Raw genomic sequence first — 16174 nt, 5'->3', positions numbered from 1 at the left:
ATGTTTACAGCAGCTTTATTTATAATTGCCAAAACTTGGAAGAAACCAAGATGCCCTTCAGTAGGTGAATGAATAAATAAACTGTGGTATAACCAGACCATGGACTATTATTCAGCACTCAAAAGAAATGAGCTATCAAGCCGGGAAAAGACACGGAGGAACCTTAAATGCCTATTACCAAGCAAAAGAAGCCAATCTGAAAAGGCTACATACTGTAGGATTCCAACCATGTGACATTCTAGAAAAGGCGAAACTATGGAGACAGTACAAAGATCAATATTGCCAGAGGTTGTGTGGAGAGTGGGATGAATAGGTGGAACACAGGGGATTTTAAGGTCAGTGAAACTACTTTGTATGATACTATAATGATGGATACATGTCATTATACATTTGTGCAAAGCCACAGAATGGACACCACCAAGAGTGTACCCTAATGTAAACCATGGACTTTGAGAGATAAGGATGTGTCGGTGTAGGTTCATCAATTGTAACAAACGTAGCCCTCTGGTGGGGGATACTGACAGTGAGGAAGGCTATGCATGTGTGGCAGCAGGATGCTTATAGGAAATCTCTGTACCTTCCTCCTAATTTTGTTTGAACCAAAACTGCGCTTAAGAAACTGTCTCAGAAAAACAGAACACAGTACAACCCAGCAGTCCCACTACTGGGCATATACCCTGAGAAAACCATAATTCAAAAAGAGTCATGTACCACAATGTTCACTGCAGCTCTATTTACAATAGCCAGGACATGGAAGCAACCTAAGTGCCCATCGACAGATGAATGGATAAAGAAGATGTGTCACATACATACAATGGAATATTACTCAGCCATAAAAAGAAACAAAATTGAGTTATTTGTAGTGAGGTGGATGGACCTAGAGACTGCCATACAGAGTGAAGTAAGTCAGAAAGAGAAAAACAAATACCGTATGCTAACACATATATATGGAATCTAAAAAAAAAAAAAAGATTCTGAAGAACCTAAGGGCAGGACAGGAATAAAGACTCAGACGTAGAGAATGGACTTGAGGACACAGGGAGGGGGAAGGGTAAGCTGGGATGAAGTGAGAGAGTGGCATGGACATATATACACTACCAAATGTAAAATAGATAGCTAGTGGGAAGCAGCTGCATAGCACAGGGAGATCAGCTTGGTGCTTTGTGACCACCTAGAGGGGTGGGATAAGGAGGGTGGGAGGGAGACGCAAGAGGGAAGAGATATGGGGATATATGTATATGTATAGCTGATTCACTTTGTTATGAAGCAGAGACTAACACACCATTGTAAAGCAATTATACTCCAATAAAGATGTTTAAAAAAAAAAAAAGTCTCAGTCATAGAGAAAGAGATCAGATTTGTGGTTATCAGAGGTGAAGGGTGGCAAGGAGGGGGAACTGGATGAAGACAGTCAAAAGGTACAAATTTCCAGTTATAAGATAAATAAGTACTAGGGATCTAATGTTCAACATGATAATTAACACTGCTGTATGTTATATATGAAAGTTGTTAAGAGACTGAATCCTAAGAGTTCTCATCGCAAGGAAAAAATATTTTTTATTTCTTTAATTTTGTATCTATGAGATGATGGATGTTTACTAAACTTATTGTGATAATCACTTCATGATGTATGCGAGTCAAATCATTGTGCTGCACACCTTAAACTTATACAATACTGTATGCCAATTATACCTCAATAAAACTGGAAGAAAAAAATTTGTCTTGAAAAAGAAGACTAGCTCTGATGTTTACTAGCTGTGTGAACAATAAGCTAGCTTAACTACTAGCTTAAACAAGTTGACTTACCTAAGCATCAGAAAAACTGAACTTCTCACGCTACTATACATAAAACAGATAATCAACAAGGACCTACTGTATAACACAAGGAACTCTACTCAATATTCTGTAATAACCTATATGGGAAAAGAATCTGAAAAAGAATGGATTATATGTATAACTGAATCATTTAGCTGTACACCTATAACTAACGAAACATTGTAAGTCAACTATACTCCAATATAAAATAAAAATTAAATTTAAAAAAGTAGAACTTCTAATTTTCCACAGGGTTTTGATCCTCTGACAAGAAAAATATACATTAAAACAGTTTATTTTTATTTTTTTATTGAAGTACAGTTGATTTACAGTATTATATTAGTTTCAGGCATACAACATAGTTATCCAATGTTTTTATAGATTATACTCCATTTAAAGTTTTTTATAAAATATTGGCTATATTCCCTGTGCTGTACAATATATCCTCATAGCTTGTTTATTTTATACATAGTAGTTTGTATCTCTTAATCCCATATCCCTATTTTCGCCACCCCCCCCACTTCCCTCTCCCCACTGGTAACCACTAGTTTACTCTCTATATCTGTGAGTCTGTTTCTGTTTTGTTATCTTCATTTGTTTGTTTCATTTTTACATGAAAACCCTTTAAAATCTTCCATGTAACGTAATGGGTTATTAGTATAAGAAGTTTAAATTAGAAAAAGCAAATCATTTGGAGTGTGCTTTGGACATTTTATTTGCATACCATTTTACAGATTTATTTCTTTGCATTTCTCCCTTTTATTAAAATAAACATCCGAATTTACTTTGATATAAAATTCTATTTTTAAAAAGACATTTAAATCTCAAGAGTTGAGAAGTTTCCAAGTAATTTGGTTTAAAAGTCTTGTCCAAGGGAAATAAATAAAAACTACCATCACTCAAGAATGATGTGCTTTATGCACAGGGTCACTAACAAAATGCCCCTGCATGGGTTACACAGGTATGTAATGGGGTCTGATGTTTCATAATGATCTTTAAAGCTGTAGTCTTTCTGCAGAGAGCATTTTGCATATTAAACGTGTAAGGATAATCCTTACTTCCAAAGAAATTTTGTTCTCTCCCATTTTTCTATTAAAATATCAGGCTCCCTCCATAAAGTTTTCATTTTCTCATTTTTGATAAAACCTTGAGTACAAGAAATACTTTCCTCTTAACTTTGCAAGAAGTGCAAATGTGATGCAACTTATAGATTTTTGTCTGAGAAACATGAGGGAAAGGTAAGACTAGAGAATGCAAGGCAAGCTAGAGTATGAATGCCCCATCTAAAGAGGGCCATGTTCTAGACAACTGTTGCTATGCAATGAGATTAAGAGCCAGTATTCACAGAATGTCTGGGGTTTTCTTCATGTAAAGCCATAAATCCACATTTTATGCAAATTTTCCTAATTTTAAACATGAGCAACTAATTCAAAAATTTGTAAACACTGTGGGTCAAATTAAGCCTCCAATTTATCAATTGACAATCTCTGGAATATATCGTACTTTGGACTCTGGGATTTTGAAACAGAAAATGTGTCTTAATCCTGCCTTTGCTACTTACTAAACTCAGTAAAAACTTGGGCAAGCAGTCTTATTTCACTAATCTAAAAAGTTGTTAAAATAATTTCTTCATCAGGTTGTTTACTTTTTGCAATAGTTATAAAATTTTTCAAATATAAAGAAATTTAAAGAATGTTATAATGGACATCCATATACTTGCCATCTAGATTCTGCTTTTAACATTTTACTATGCTTGCTCTATTCAATCTATCCAATCATCAATCCATCTTCCTCTTAGGATCGGTTTCAAAGTAGTTGCAGACATCAGTATACATCCTTCATTAGATTGTTTTGAGGAATAAATGGAATGATGTGCAGAAAGCATCAAGCACGATATTTAGCATACAGATAAAGAGTCATAATAGCCCCCTTCCTTCCATCTGTTTATTATCTGTAGCTTGAATGTCACTGGTCCCACTAAGAGTGTGTGTTTTATATTGGGGGAAGAAGGATATTTTTATAATAACTTTTTTGTCAAAAATCCTCTTGGCCCCTACCTTCACAATGTATCTAGAAGCTGGACTTCCAGTATCAGCCAAAACAGAGTATCCCCATTCCTCTCTAATCCTCCCTCTTGTTATAAAAGCAAAAACAACTTTAGACATAATAAAACAAACAAACATAGCAACACTCTAAAAAGTTGGAAAGGAGTCAGACTGACTTGGACAGGAATGACACTGACGTGAGTTATCTGGATTTTCTTTCTGCTTCCCATGTATCCTGGACGGGGCAGTAGAGAAGCCTATACCCTGAAACCACCAACAGGCACAGGTAAAAAAGCCTCGGGGTTTCCCTGGTGGCGCAGTGGTTGAGAATCTGCCTGCCAATGCAGGGGACACGGGTTCGAGCCCTGGTCTGGGAAGATCCCACATGCCGCAGAGCAACTGGGCCCGTGAGCCACAATTACTGAGCCTGCGCGTCTGGAGCCTGTGCTCCACAACGAGAGGCCGCGACGGTGAGAGGCCCGCGCACCACGATGAAGAGTGGCCCCCGCTCGCCGCAACTGGAGAAAGCCCTCGCACAGAAACAAAGACCCAAGACAGCCATAAATAAATTTAAAAAAAAAACAAAAAGAAAGCCTCAAGAAAAGCCTGCTCCCTGTAACCAAAGGACTGGGAAAAGGGTAGTCTAATAGAAATGGGAACATTTTAGTAATACTGGCCCTACTCTAGCCAAATACCGAAGAATAAACTGTCCACTCACCATTGTGGTACCATGTAGATAGCTAGATTTCTGGCCCCACCAGAGACAGTTAGGAGAAGCAATTATGAGATGGCCCTTCATTTCCTCCACTGGACTGGTGTCAGTGGTCCAAACAAGAGCTGAACTTCCATCCCCATTCTTCAGCAAAAAGGCAGAATAAGATGGTATGAGGTGTTGCTGGTTGACACTCCACTTTCAGTGGAAAGCTGAAGTTACATCTTTACCCAGCAGCAACAAGCTGGAATGAGGTCAGCATTCTATTCCCCTACTCCTGGTATTGGCAGGGACCAGCTGGAAGCTGGACTTCCACCCCCTGGCAGTGGCAACAGATAGAAGGAGGAAGAAGGAAGTGGCACTCAGTGGCAAACCACTTTACCTACCAGGGTAGCGTCAGTGGGACTCAGTGGGGGGCTGAACTTCTAGCCCCACCCAGAGGCAAAGAGGCAAAACAAGGTGGTTCAAGGTGGTGCTAGTCAACATGCTACTTTCTCTCCACCATTGGTGTCAGTGGGTCCAATGGGACCTGAGCCTCTACCCCCACCAAGTGACAGGCAGGTAGAATAAGTCAAATGTTAGCTGGTACCCCACTTTCTCTCCTCCCTGGTGTCACCGGGGCCAAATAGGGAGCTGAATATCCATCTCACTTGGATCTACACCTAAACCAATCCACTACGTGGAAAAGACTAAGATTAGATAGGATCCAGTGCCTCACAACATAACACACAAAATGTCCAGTATACAATAAAAAAATTGCTTCTCGTACCAAAAACTAGGAAAATCTCAACTTGAATGAGAAAAGACAATCAACAGATACAAACACTGAGATAACACAGATGTTGGAATTATCTGTCAAGGATTTTAAAGTAGCCAGCATGCTTCAGTGAGCAATTACAAACACACTTGAAATAAATTTTTTTAAAAAAAGAAAGTCTCAGCAAAGGGATAAAAGATATAAAGAAAAACCAAATAGAATGTTAAAGCTTTCAAATAAAATAACCAACATTTTAAAACTCACTGAATGGGCTCAATAGCAGAATAAATATGACAGAAGAAAGAATCAGCCAATCTGAAGATAGAAAAACAGGAATTACTCAATCTGAACAGAAAAAGAAAATAGATGGAAATGTATACGCTGTTCGCCACTTCCTCTAATACCACCCTGGTCCAAGGCACTATTATATTTCGCCAGAATATAGCAATAGCCACCTAACTGGTCTCACTTCTTTAAACTTTGCCCCTCAAATCTATTTTATACCAAAGTAATCACTTAAAAATGTAAATCAGATCAAGTAATTCTTCTTCTCAGTGGATCCCCATTTCTCTCAGAGTAAAAGTCAAAGTTTTAAAATGGTCTACAAGTCCCTTCAGGATTTATCCCCTGTTGCCTCTCTGCCTGTTGTAGTCAAAATTATGAAATGGCCCCATGATCTCCACCTCCTGGTGTTACTCCTACAGTTACCTTACATGGAAAAGGGATTTTGCAAATGTAATTAATGTTATTAATCAGTTGATCTTAAGGTGAAGAATTATCTGGGTGGGCCTAACCTAATCACACGAACCTTTGAAAAGCAGAGAGTTAAATCCAGCTAATTGCAGAAGAACAAGCCAGAGAGATTCCAGATATGAAAAGGATTCAATGTACCATTTCTGGCTTGAAGATAGAGAGGGCCACATGGGAAGGAAAATGCGTGGCCTCTAGAAGCTAAGACCTCCAACTGGCAGCCAGCAAGAAAACAGGGACCTCAGTCTTTGTTAAGACTAATGGTTAATTTTATATGTCACTTGACTGGGCCACAGGGTGCCCAGATACTTAGTTAAACGTTATTCTAGGTGTGTCTGTGAGGAAGTTTCTGGACAAGACTAACATTTGAATTAGTGTACTGAGTAAAGCTGATTGTCCTCTCTCATATGGGTAGCCCCATCCAACCCATCCAAGGCCTGAATAAAACCAAAGGCAGGGTAAGAGAGAATCTGCTCTTTCTTTCCTTCTTTGAGCTGTGTCATTGGTCTTCTAACTTTGGACTCAAACTTTAGCTAGAAGTTATACCATTGGCCCTCCTGGGTCTCCAGCTTGCCAACTATAGATCCTGGAACTTCTCAGCATTCATGACTGCATGAGCCAATTCCTTATGATAAAATATATGTAATACAGTCCTACAACCACAAGAAACTGAATTCTGCCAACAACCTAACTGAATATGGAACCGGGTTTTTCCCCAGAGCTTCCCATAAGTTTGGCCTGGCTGACACCTTGATAACAGCCTTAAGAAATCCTAGGCAGACAGCCTAGACAAGCCCACCCAGACTTCTGACCTACAGAACTGTGAGATAATAGTGGGTGTTGGTTTAAACTACTAAGTTTGTGGTAATTTGTTACTCATCAATAGAAAACTAGTACACTGAGTTCATCTTTTACCATTCTCATTCCCTTGTTCACTCATTCAGCCACACTGGCCTTCTAGCTCTTCCTTGACAACACCAGGCACCCTCCCACCTTAGGGCCTCTATTCTTTTTGGCTGGAATGTTTCCTTTACATATCATATGACTAGTTTTCTCACCCCTTCAGTCTTTCCTCAACTGTCACCTTCTCAATAAATCCTGTCCAGGCCCATCCCTGAAAGCACCTATCCTTTTTACACTGCTCTGCTTTTTCTTTTTCTCAAAATATTTATTGCTTTCTAACATGCTATATAACAAACTTATTTATGGCATCTATTTCTTTTTAGTGGTCTAACCCCATCAGAATGTATGCTCCTAATAGTAGGGATTTTTGTTTTGCTTACAAACTTTCCGAGTAGCTGGAACAGTTCCTGACATAGTAGGTGCTTACAAAGTATTTGCAGAAGAAAATGAATTAACTCTATGTCAAAATGAAAATGGGGCTTCCCTGGTGGCGCAGTGGTTGAGAATCTGCCTGCCAATGCAGGGGACACGGGTTCGAGCCCTGGTCTGGGAAGATCCCACATGCCGCGGAGCAACTAGGCCCGTGAGCCACAACTACTGAGCCTGCGCGTCTGGAGCCTGTGCTCCGCAAGAAGAGAGGCCGCGATAGTGAGAGGCCCGTGCACCGCGATGAAGCGTGGCCCCTGCTTGCCGCAACTAGAGGAAGCCCTCGCACAGAAACGAAGACCCAACACAGCCATAAATAAATAAATAAATAAATAAATAAATTTAAAAAATGAAAATGAATTAACTATTAATACATAGCATTATTACATATTACTTATAGTCCAAGCTCTGATGTTCATTGTAAATCCTTCCTCATAATAAGGTTAAATATAGATATAATGCATCTCTTTGTGCAAGGAAATGTGATAGCAAATAACAAAATCTGTGTAATCATTAGTATAAAAATATATTGGCTGGCTCTTTGCCATTCTTACAACATTAAGAGCAGGAAAATAGAAGAGGAACCTTTAATGATTGGAACTGAGATATCTGGGAAAGGAGGGTGGGTGATACAAAAAGCACCTTGGTCAAACCTAAGGCTTGCAGAATACATTTTTTGAAACTACTGATAGAGAAAATTCAACTAGATGACTTCTAAGATCCTTTACAATTCTACGTTCCATATTTCTCCAGCTTCTACACAAACTCAATGAACGGTTACCTTAAGATTTCATCTCTCATCCTTTTATTGATGACCATCAAATCTGAATTTGCAGTCCTGAGAACCTAAATTCCTATCCATTGTCTCTAACTGCTTCTGCACATCTCCACAAGGATGTCCCACTAGTACCAGGAACTGAGCATTTCAAAATCATACTCATCCTCATGACCCACCCACCCCTCTTTTGCCAGTTACTTAGATGTTCTTCCTTCCTCCTCCTCCAATACCTGAATCAATCTCTGGACCCTCTGTTCCTCCCTTCAAATTACCTCTCTCATGTTACCCTTTCTTTTCATTATCACTGCCATCACTTCTGGGCAGGCTGTCACTTCCTCAAACCTGGATTACTTGGACAACATCCTTACTGGTTTTCCTGTCTCCCATCATATCTGTGCTTCCAACTCCATCAATCCTATTATGGTCATTTGTTAATCTTCCTAAAATGGATTTAAATATTCTTCGTGCCTCAAAATCTTCCAGTGAGTCCCCACTGCCTACAGAGTAAATTTTAATTAACAATCAGACAGACAACAAACCCACAGGCTGGCATGTAAGATCTATCATGGTCTGGCCTATTCAGTCTAGTCTCTTGTCCCCCAGATTCTCTCCCTCTTTTTGGATACATCCATCCTACTGAATACTACTGTGGTGCTCATTACAAGAACAGATGTTTTAAACAAAAGAAACCTGTAAGTCTAGTTTAAGAAAATGTTTTGGAATTAAGGAATAAATTTGCATGGTATTTTGGCATTTGTTAGGGTGAGGAGTTCAGACATCTGCCCTGATATTAGCATCTTTTTGATATGCAAATTTATCATAATTGGGGAAGCCATTTTCACAGGTAGTGAATTGCTGGTGTCATATATCCTGGTGAAAGTAAAAGCAATGTAAATCTTGAGTGGGCCACCCTATGAACTGTGCTCTCCACTTGTTTCTACAGGGAGCCCCGCAAGGTGGTCCTGCACAAAGGCTCCACTGGCCTGGGCTTCAACATCGTGGGCGGGGAAGATGGAGAAGGTATTTTTGTATCCTTCATTCTGGCTGGTGGACCAGCAGACCTGAGTGGGGAGCTCCAGAGAGGAGACCAGATCCTATCTGTGAGTATTTCTTCTTAATCTTTATTCCCTCCATGTCTGACACCATTTGAGAGAAAGTCACTCCCAGTTATAACTCCAAAAGCACCTTAATTACAAAGGAAAAGTGGAGGAGAGCATTATGGCTTCAGGTGCATGTTGTAATTTAAATGGTGTTCAGGTGTTTGAAGCATGTTACTTCCCTCAGATACAGGTAAAGGTGCTAGTGTTTTCATTTAGATTTTCTGAGACATATTTGCGTCCAACAGAACATTGAGAAGCATGCATTTTTTAGGTATATTACTTATTTTTCAAAATGCCAAATTTCTTTCAAAATCCAACACTATACTCTAAAAACTGTGTCTTTATGATGTATATAGTTTGTTGCGTATAACTATGTGAGAATAATGTATAAAATGGTGTATATACAATTTGGTGACATTGGTAAGTGGTAGCGGCATCACCATTTACCTAAATACAAAAATTACTAGAAATGAGTTAATAAGCACTTATTTACCAGGCATTTCATAAAAGTAATTTTTAATTCCCACAATCACCCTGAAAGGTATTGCCCCATGTCCAGATGAAAAGAATAAGCTTCAGAGAGGTTAAATAACTTGTCAGAGTTAACCTAACTAAAGAGTCAGAGCTGGGATTTAAATGTTCAGTTTTAATGCCCACCACCTACCTCCCCTCATCCCTCCCTCCTTCCTTCCTGCCATCCATCTTTCCCTCCATCTTGCTTTCCCTCCTCCTTTCTTCTCCAAGTCCTTTCTTCTATTTGAATACCTACTGACTGCTTCTTTCTACTACATCAAGCTACCTCCCTTGGATAAACTCTACGATAAATAGTTAAATCCACTGTGAGTGTTCATGCCCATACTGCAATTTTGGCAATCATGCAAATAATAATAGAGAATTACATAAGGAGCCCAGTTTTATGGCTGAGGTTATGGTTCACAACTCAATGAAGCATTTAGTTTGTGGTTTTCATTGTATACTTAGAAAAATTTGCCTTTGCTTTATAGCTATGGTTTATAGCTAGAATTTTCCAAGTGACCTTATATTTGTTAACCATCACTCCAACTCCTACCCATGCACACATGATTTACCTGTATAATGTAGTCAGTTGACCTAAGCAAAGTGTCCAGTGGTCTGCATGCATGGTCCTGCCTTATGTGTTTCTGTGGTTCTCCCACACATGCAGGTTCCTGCTCACTCATCAACTAGCAGATGTCTGGAAAGACTGAGTATGAGATAAATAGGGTAAGGTCCCATGCCAGGCCTTTGTTCTGTCACCCAATGTCATGCCTTCAACTACTTTGCCCCACCTACTTCTTCTATACTTAAATGATATATATAAGATATAACTTAAAAGGTTTAATAAGCTATTAAACCTCATCACCCATATTTATTTACACACCTGTCTTTCTCTACAAAGTTACAAAAAACTCCCTGAAAGCAAATTCTGTATCGTTTTAATGATTTTGTAACCTCAACATTTAGCACAGTGCCTGACACATAGCAGTCTCTCAAAAAACGTTTATCCTACAATGAGATATCATCTCACACCGGTCAGAATGGCCATCATCAAAAAATCTAGAAACAATAAATGCTGGAGAGGGTGTGGAGGAAAGGGAACACTCTTGCACTGTTGGTGGGAATGTAAATTGATACAGCCACTATGGAGAACAGTATGGAGGTTCCTTAAAAAACTACAAATAGAACTACCATACGACCCAGCAATCCCACTACTGGGCATATACCCTGAGAAAACCATAGTTCAAAAAGAGTCATGTACCAAAATGTTCATTGCAGCTCTATTTACAATAACCAGGACATGGAAGCAACCTAAGTGTCCATCATCGGATGAATGGATAAAGAAGATGTGGCACATATATACAATGGAATATTACTCAGCCATAAAAAGAAACAAAATTGAGTGATTTGTAGTGAGGTGGATGGAGTTAGAGTCTGTCATACAGAGTGAAGTAAGTCAGAAAGAGAAAAACAAATACAGTATGCTAACACATATATATGGAATCTAAGGGGAAAAAAAAAAAAAAAAGCCATGAAGAACCTAGTGGCAAGACGGGAATAACGACACAGACCTACTAGAGAATGGACTTGAGGATATGGGGAGGGGGAGGGGTGAGATGTGACAGGGTGAGAGAGTGTCATGGACATATATACACTACCAAATGTAAAATAGATAGCTAGTGGGAAGCAGCCGCATAGCACAGGGAGATCAGCTCGGTGCTTTGTGACCACCTAGAGGGGTGGGATGGGGAGGGTGGGAGGGAGGGAGATGCAAGAGGGAAGAGATATGGGAACATATGTATATGTATAACTGATTCACTTTGTTATAAAGCAGAAACTAACACACCATTGTAAAGCAATTATACTTCAATAAAGATGTTTAAAAAAAAAGTTTATTGATGAAAAAGTATTGAATTAAAAATAGTGATGCCTTGGGGCTTCCCTGGTGGCGCAGTGGTTGAGAATCTGCCTGCTAATGCAGGAGACACGGGTTCGAGCCCTGGTCTGGGAAGATCCCACATGCCGCGGAGCGGCTGGGCCCGTGAGCCACGGCTGCTGAGCCTGCGCGTCTGGAGCCTGTGCCCCGCAACGGGAGGGGCCGCGATAGTGAAAGGCCCGCGCACCGCGATGAAGAGCGGTCCCCGCACCGCGATGAAGAGTGGCCCCCACTTGCCGCAACTAGAGAAAGCCCTTGCACGAACCGAAGACCCAGCACAGCCAAAAATAAATAAATAAATAAAAAAAAAAAAAAAAAAAAAAATAGTGATGCCTTAAAAAGTCACTATAGGGACTTCCCTGGCAGTCCAGTGGTTAAGACTTCACCTTCCAATGCAGGGGGTGCAGGTTCAATCCCTGGTCAGGGAGCTAAGATCCCACATGCCTCGAGGCCAAAAAACCAAAACATAAAGCAGAAGCAATATTGTAACAAATTCAATAAAAGACTTTAAAAATGGTCCACATCAAAAGAAAAAAAAAAGAACTTTAAAGAAAAAAAGAAAGTCACTATAACCTGGGAGACTGACTCTAAAATACTTTCTAGAACATACTTCCTCCTCCTGGCTCAAAATCTGTAGACTGGGACGTCCCTTGCAGTCCAGTGATTAAGACTCCACACTTCCACAGCAGGCGGTGCAGGTTCGATACCTGGTCCAGGACCTAAGATCCCGCACGCCGCACCGTGCAGCCAAAAAAAACACTGTAGACTGGGGGACCACTCTGTCATTTCATCACAATCAGCATTCACATTGTCATAGCACTTTCCCAGATACAAAGCACTTTCACATGCATTGATTCTGGGAATCTTCAAAGAAACCTTAAGCATCAGGATATGTTATTATTACTCTCACTTTCCGTATCAGGGGAAGGGGATTCAGAATGGGTAACTGATTTGTCCAAAGCTCCACAGCTACTGACTATGACTTTGCACTCAAAAGCAGGTCTCTTGACCCAAAATCAGTGTTCTTTCTCCTCACAGCACAATCTCTCTTCAAAACCTTGACAACGGTCTCATTCAGCACCTTCTTCGTACACATTGCTCTGTGTGCACACCACATTCAGGAGCACACAGAACTGTAACAAGCTAATATTTACATGGTGCTCGGAGTCAGACACAGTTATAGCTAATTTAATATTATAACAACCCTATGCCTTATTATGCTCATTTGAAGGATGAATAAACTGAGGCACAGAGAGGATATTAGACTTTTTAACTCTGTTTAAATGAGAAATCCACTAAGCCGTGGGTTTTATTTGTTTTAACCTCTATGTGTGTGGTAGAAAAAGAGATGAGCCAATAACCTTCTTATGGCTCAAGAGAGAAAACTCCCAAGTATTTCTGCTTTTAGAAGTAGATGTACCCATTTAAATATTATTGCCAGGACCACAGAGTAAGCAAGGCAAACAATCAGAATTATAGTCTTCTTAGAGATTACAATTCATAGAACATAATAATCTCTGAAGTTCAAATATCATATCCGTCTTTTATGTAAAACAATTGCAAAAATTGTTCAACAATGAAAATATCATCTGCTTTTTGCAATTGAAAAGAAAAAAGGGAAGATTTCTCCTTTTTAGCTTGTAAAAATTTATAAAAAGTGTGGCTAGAAAGTGTCTAGTTTAAAGGCTCAGTATTGGAATTTCATTGGTTTAACACTGCAGGGAAAGAATAAACAGGCTTGAGAAGCTCAAACATTATTACAATATGGAAAGAAAAATGACAGAATAGAATTATTAACAATGGAATATGGAGGATAATATTTTGCACCTACAGCTGGCACTGGACATGTAAGGACAAGTTATAACTTCCTGGAAAACACAAGAACAAAAACTCTAAACAAAAATTGAATACGGGGACTTCCCTGGTAGCGCAGTGGTTAAGGATCTGCCTGCCAATGCAGGGGACACAGGTTCAAGCCCTGGTCTGGGAATATCCCACATGCCACGGAGCAACGAAGCCCATGCACCACAACTACTGAGACTGCGTGCTGCAACTACTGAAGCCCGTACACCTAGAAGCCCATGCTCCACAACAAGAGAAGCCACCACAATGAGAAGCCCGTGCACCACAACGAAGAGTAGCCCCCACTCGCCACAACTAGAGAAAGCCTGCGCGCAGCAACAAAGACCCAATGCAACCAAAATAAATTTTAAAATACCTTTAAAAAAAAATTCAATACATAGGGCTTCCCTGGTAGCACAGTGGTTAAGAATCTGCCTGCCAATGCAGGGGACACAGGTTCGAGCCCTGGTCCAGGAAGATCCCACGTGCCACAGAACAACTAAGCCCGTGCGCCACAACTACTGATGCCCATACACTGTAGGGGCCGCGTGCCGCAACTGCTGAGCCCACGTGCTGCAACTACTGAAGCCCATGCACCTAGAGCCCGTGCTCCACAAGAGAAGCCACCGCAATGAGAAACCCATGCACCACAATGCAGAGTAGCCCCCTCTCGCTGCAACTAAAAAAAAAAAAAAAGAAAGCCCATGCACAGCAACGAGGACCCAACACAGCCATAAATAATTAATTTAAATAAATAAATTCAATACATAGATTTCTAAGTCATGTAAGATTAATTTGCAAATAAGTTATGCTATGCTAACAATAACATAGTAAGTTTAGAGACGAGAAATAGAATCCCCAGGAAAGAGAGCTGGAAGGTAGATCGCTGCTCTCAATTGGTCTCCATAAAGAAGGAAATTGTATAATAGACAGTTACCTTTCTAATTAGGGATATAATGTTGATCCCTATTTCCCAGAATTTTTCTCCCATATAGACTATAGAATCTTTTTAGATAATTTATTTTATTAATGGCTTACTATGTGCCAGGTTCTGTACTAGGAATTGAAATCTCAAAGATGAATGAGATAAACAGACTAATCTCAAAATGCTTACTGCCTAAAAGCAGATCCACTTGTCCTTCGGTAACCACGAGGGATTGGTTCCAGGACACCCCACTGATAACAAAATCCACTATGCTCAAGTCCCTTATATAAAATGGCATAGCACAATGTATACAGTCGGCCCTCCATATCAGCAGGTTTTGCATCCGTGCATTCAACCAACTGCAAATCCAAGGCCAACTGTATATCAATGCATCTAACATAGGTAGAGATAGAGATGGCAAACTGAGGAAAGAGAAGAGAGAAAGCACTTAGAACAGAGCATGTCACACTCTAAGTACTCAGCAATACTATTACTACTAACTACTCTGCCTTAAGGTTGTGTCTGATGTTTTTTAAAGTGTGTTAGATAACCATGTCTAAGGAAAGCCTCTTTTAGATAGTTTGAGCCATTCCTTCTTTGGGGCAGGACTTGGACTAGAGGAGCATTTCCCAAAGTGAGTTCACAGGATATTGGAACAGCAGGATTGCATTAGGTTGTTACTGAGAGAAAGGGTTCCCTAGTGAGCAGGTTTCTTCACTGAAGAGCTTTTCGAAAACATCTGTTTACCAGTGTACATTGGGAATCTCCTTAGAGGCAGATAAAGTATATGGTTTTTCCCAAACGTATTTGACCATGAAACCATTACATAAGGAGCACCTCATAGGACCCCAGTAGTGGGAAATGCTTGAGTAGATATGTTTACAGTTCCCCTAATTGACTGTTTTCCGACAAGACAGTCACACTCGCCTATACAGAAAAGGCAACTAGCCTTTCACTATGTTTTAAGATTGTGGGCGCCATCTAGTGTTCATATGTTGTCTAAACACTTTGCATGGCAACCTGAAGATGGAGGTGGATTCCCAGGCGCCATTGCAAGGATTTATCCTGCACTTCCTCCTCCCCACCAGAGCTACAGAACTAAAGTGGTTAAGATGCCGGAAAAAATCGTCACCTGAGGCCACATTCCATACACGTATTGTGAGTGATCTTTTCTCTCCAGTTTCTCCTTTATGTATTCTATCTCTCAGGGATTTATTACAGAAAGTCTTATCCAATAATTGAACCATCTCCTTGAGGTATTTGTGGAGGAGAATTTAGGGCATTCAGCATGCAATCACGTTAACTAGTACAGTAGTCTCCTCAGGCAGTCTTTCTGCAGAGGGAAAGATAGAAGTGCTTCTATTATTATTTGTTTCAGTGCTTTGTTATGAAAAAAATGTATATATATGGAGCGGAGCATGCAGAAGCAATACCACTATAAAGAGATTCTTTTCTGCCTCACCAAGCAGTTTTAGTCTGTTCAATCCTCAGGAGTCTAAAAAAGATCACCCTAGCTGACCCTGCAAACTCCAAAACTCACTCTTGATGGACTTTAAGTATTTAACTCACTCTGTTCCAAGATAGGTAGTTGGGAATATGTGTGGCCAGAAGTGAAATGTTGCAGCCGTTGCAGTGAAGGTAGAATAGGTAATTGTGAATTTTCAAACTG

General features: G+C 40.0%; 1 protein-coding gene across 12 annotated transcripts in view; it reads left to right on the top strand.

The window, feature by feature from the left end:
- Window positions 1–16174, top strand: part of DLG2 (discs large MAGUK scaffold protein 2) — a 1232045-nt gene that overhangs the window by 825482 nt on the left and 390389 nt on the right. For 11 of the 12 annotated variants that reach the window (XM_057552562.1, XM_057552552.1, XM_057552555.1 and 8 more), the window contains one exon: window positions 9130–9286. In XM_057552562.1, coding sequence (XP_057408545.1) covers window positions 9130–9286 — 157 coding nt within the window. Of the gene's footprint in view, window positions 1–9129; window positions 9287–11080; window positions 11315–16174 lie in introns of those variants that run through there. The other variant, XM_057552558.1, reaches the window with a different exon arrangement.

The sequence above is a fragment of the Balaenoptera acutorostrata genome, chromosome 9, assembly GCF_949987535.1.
Source record: "Balaenoptera acutorostrata chromosome 9, mBalAcu1.1, whole genome shotgun sequence".
Classification (NCBI taxonomy): Eukaryota; Metazoa; Chordata; class Mammalia; order Artiodactyla; family Balaenopteridae; genus Balaenoptera; species Balaenoptera acutorostrata.
This window is presented reverse-complemented; position numbering and strand designations above follow the sequence as displayed.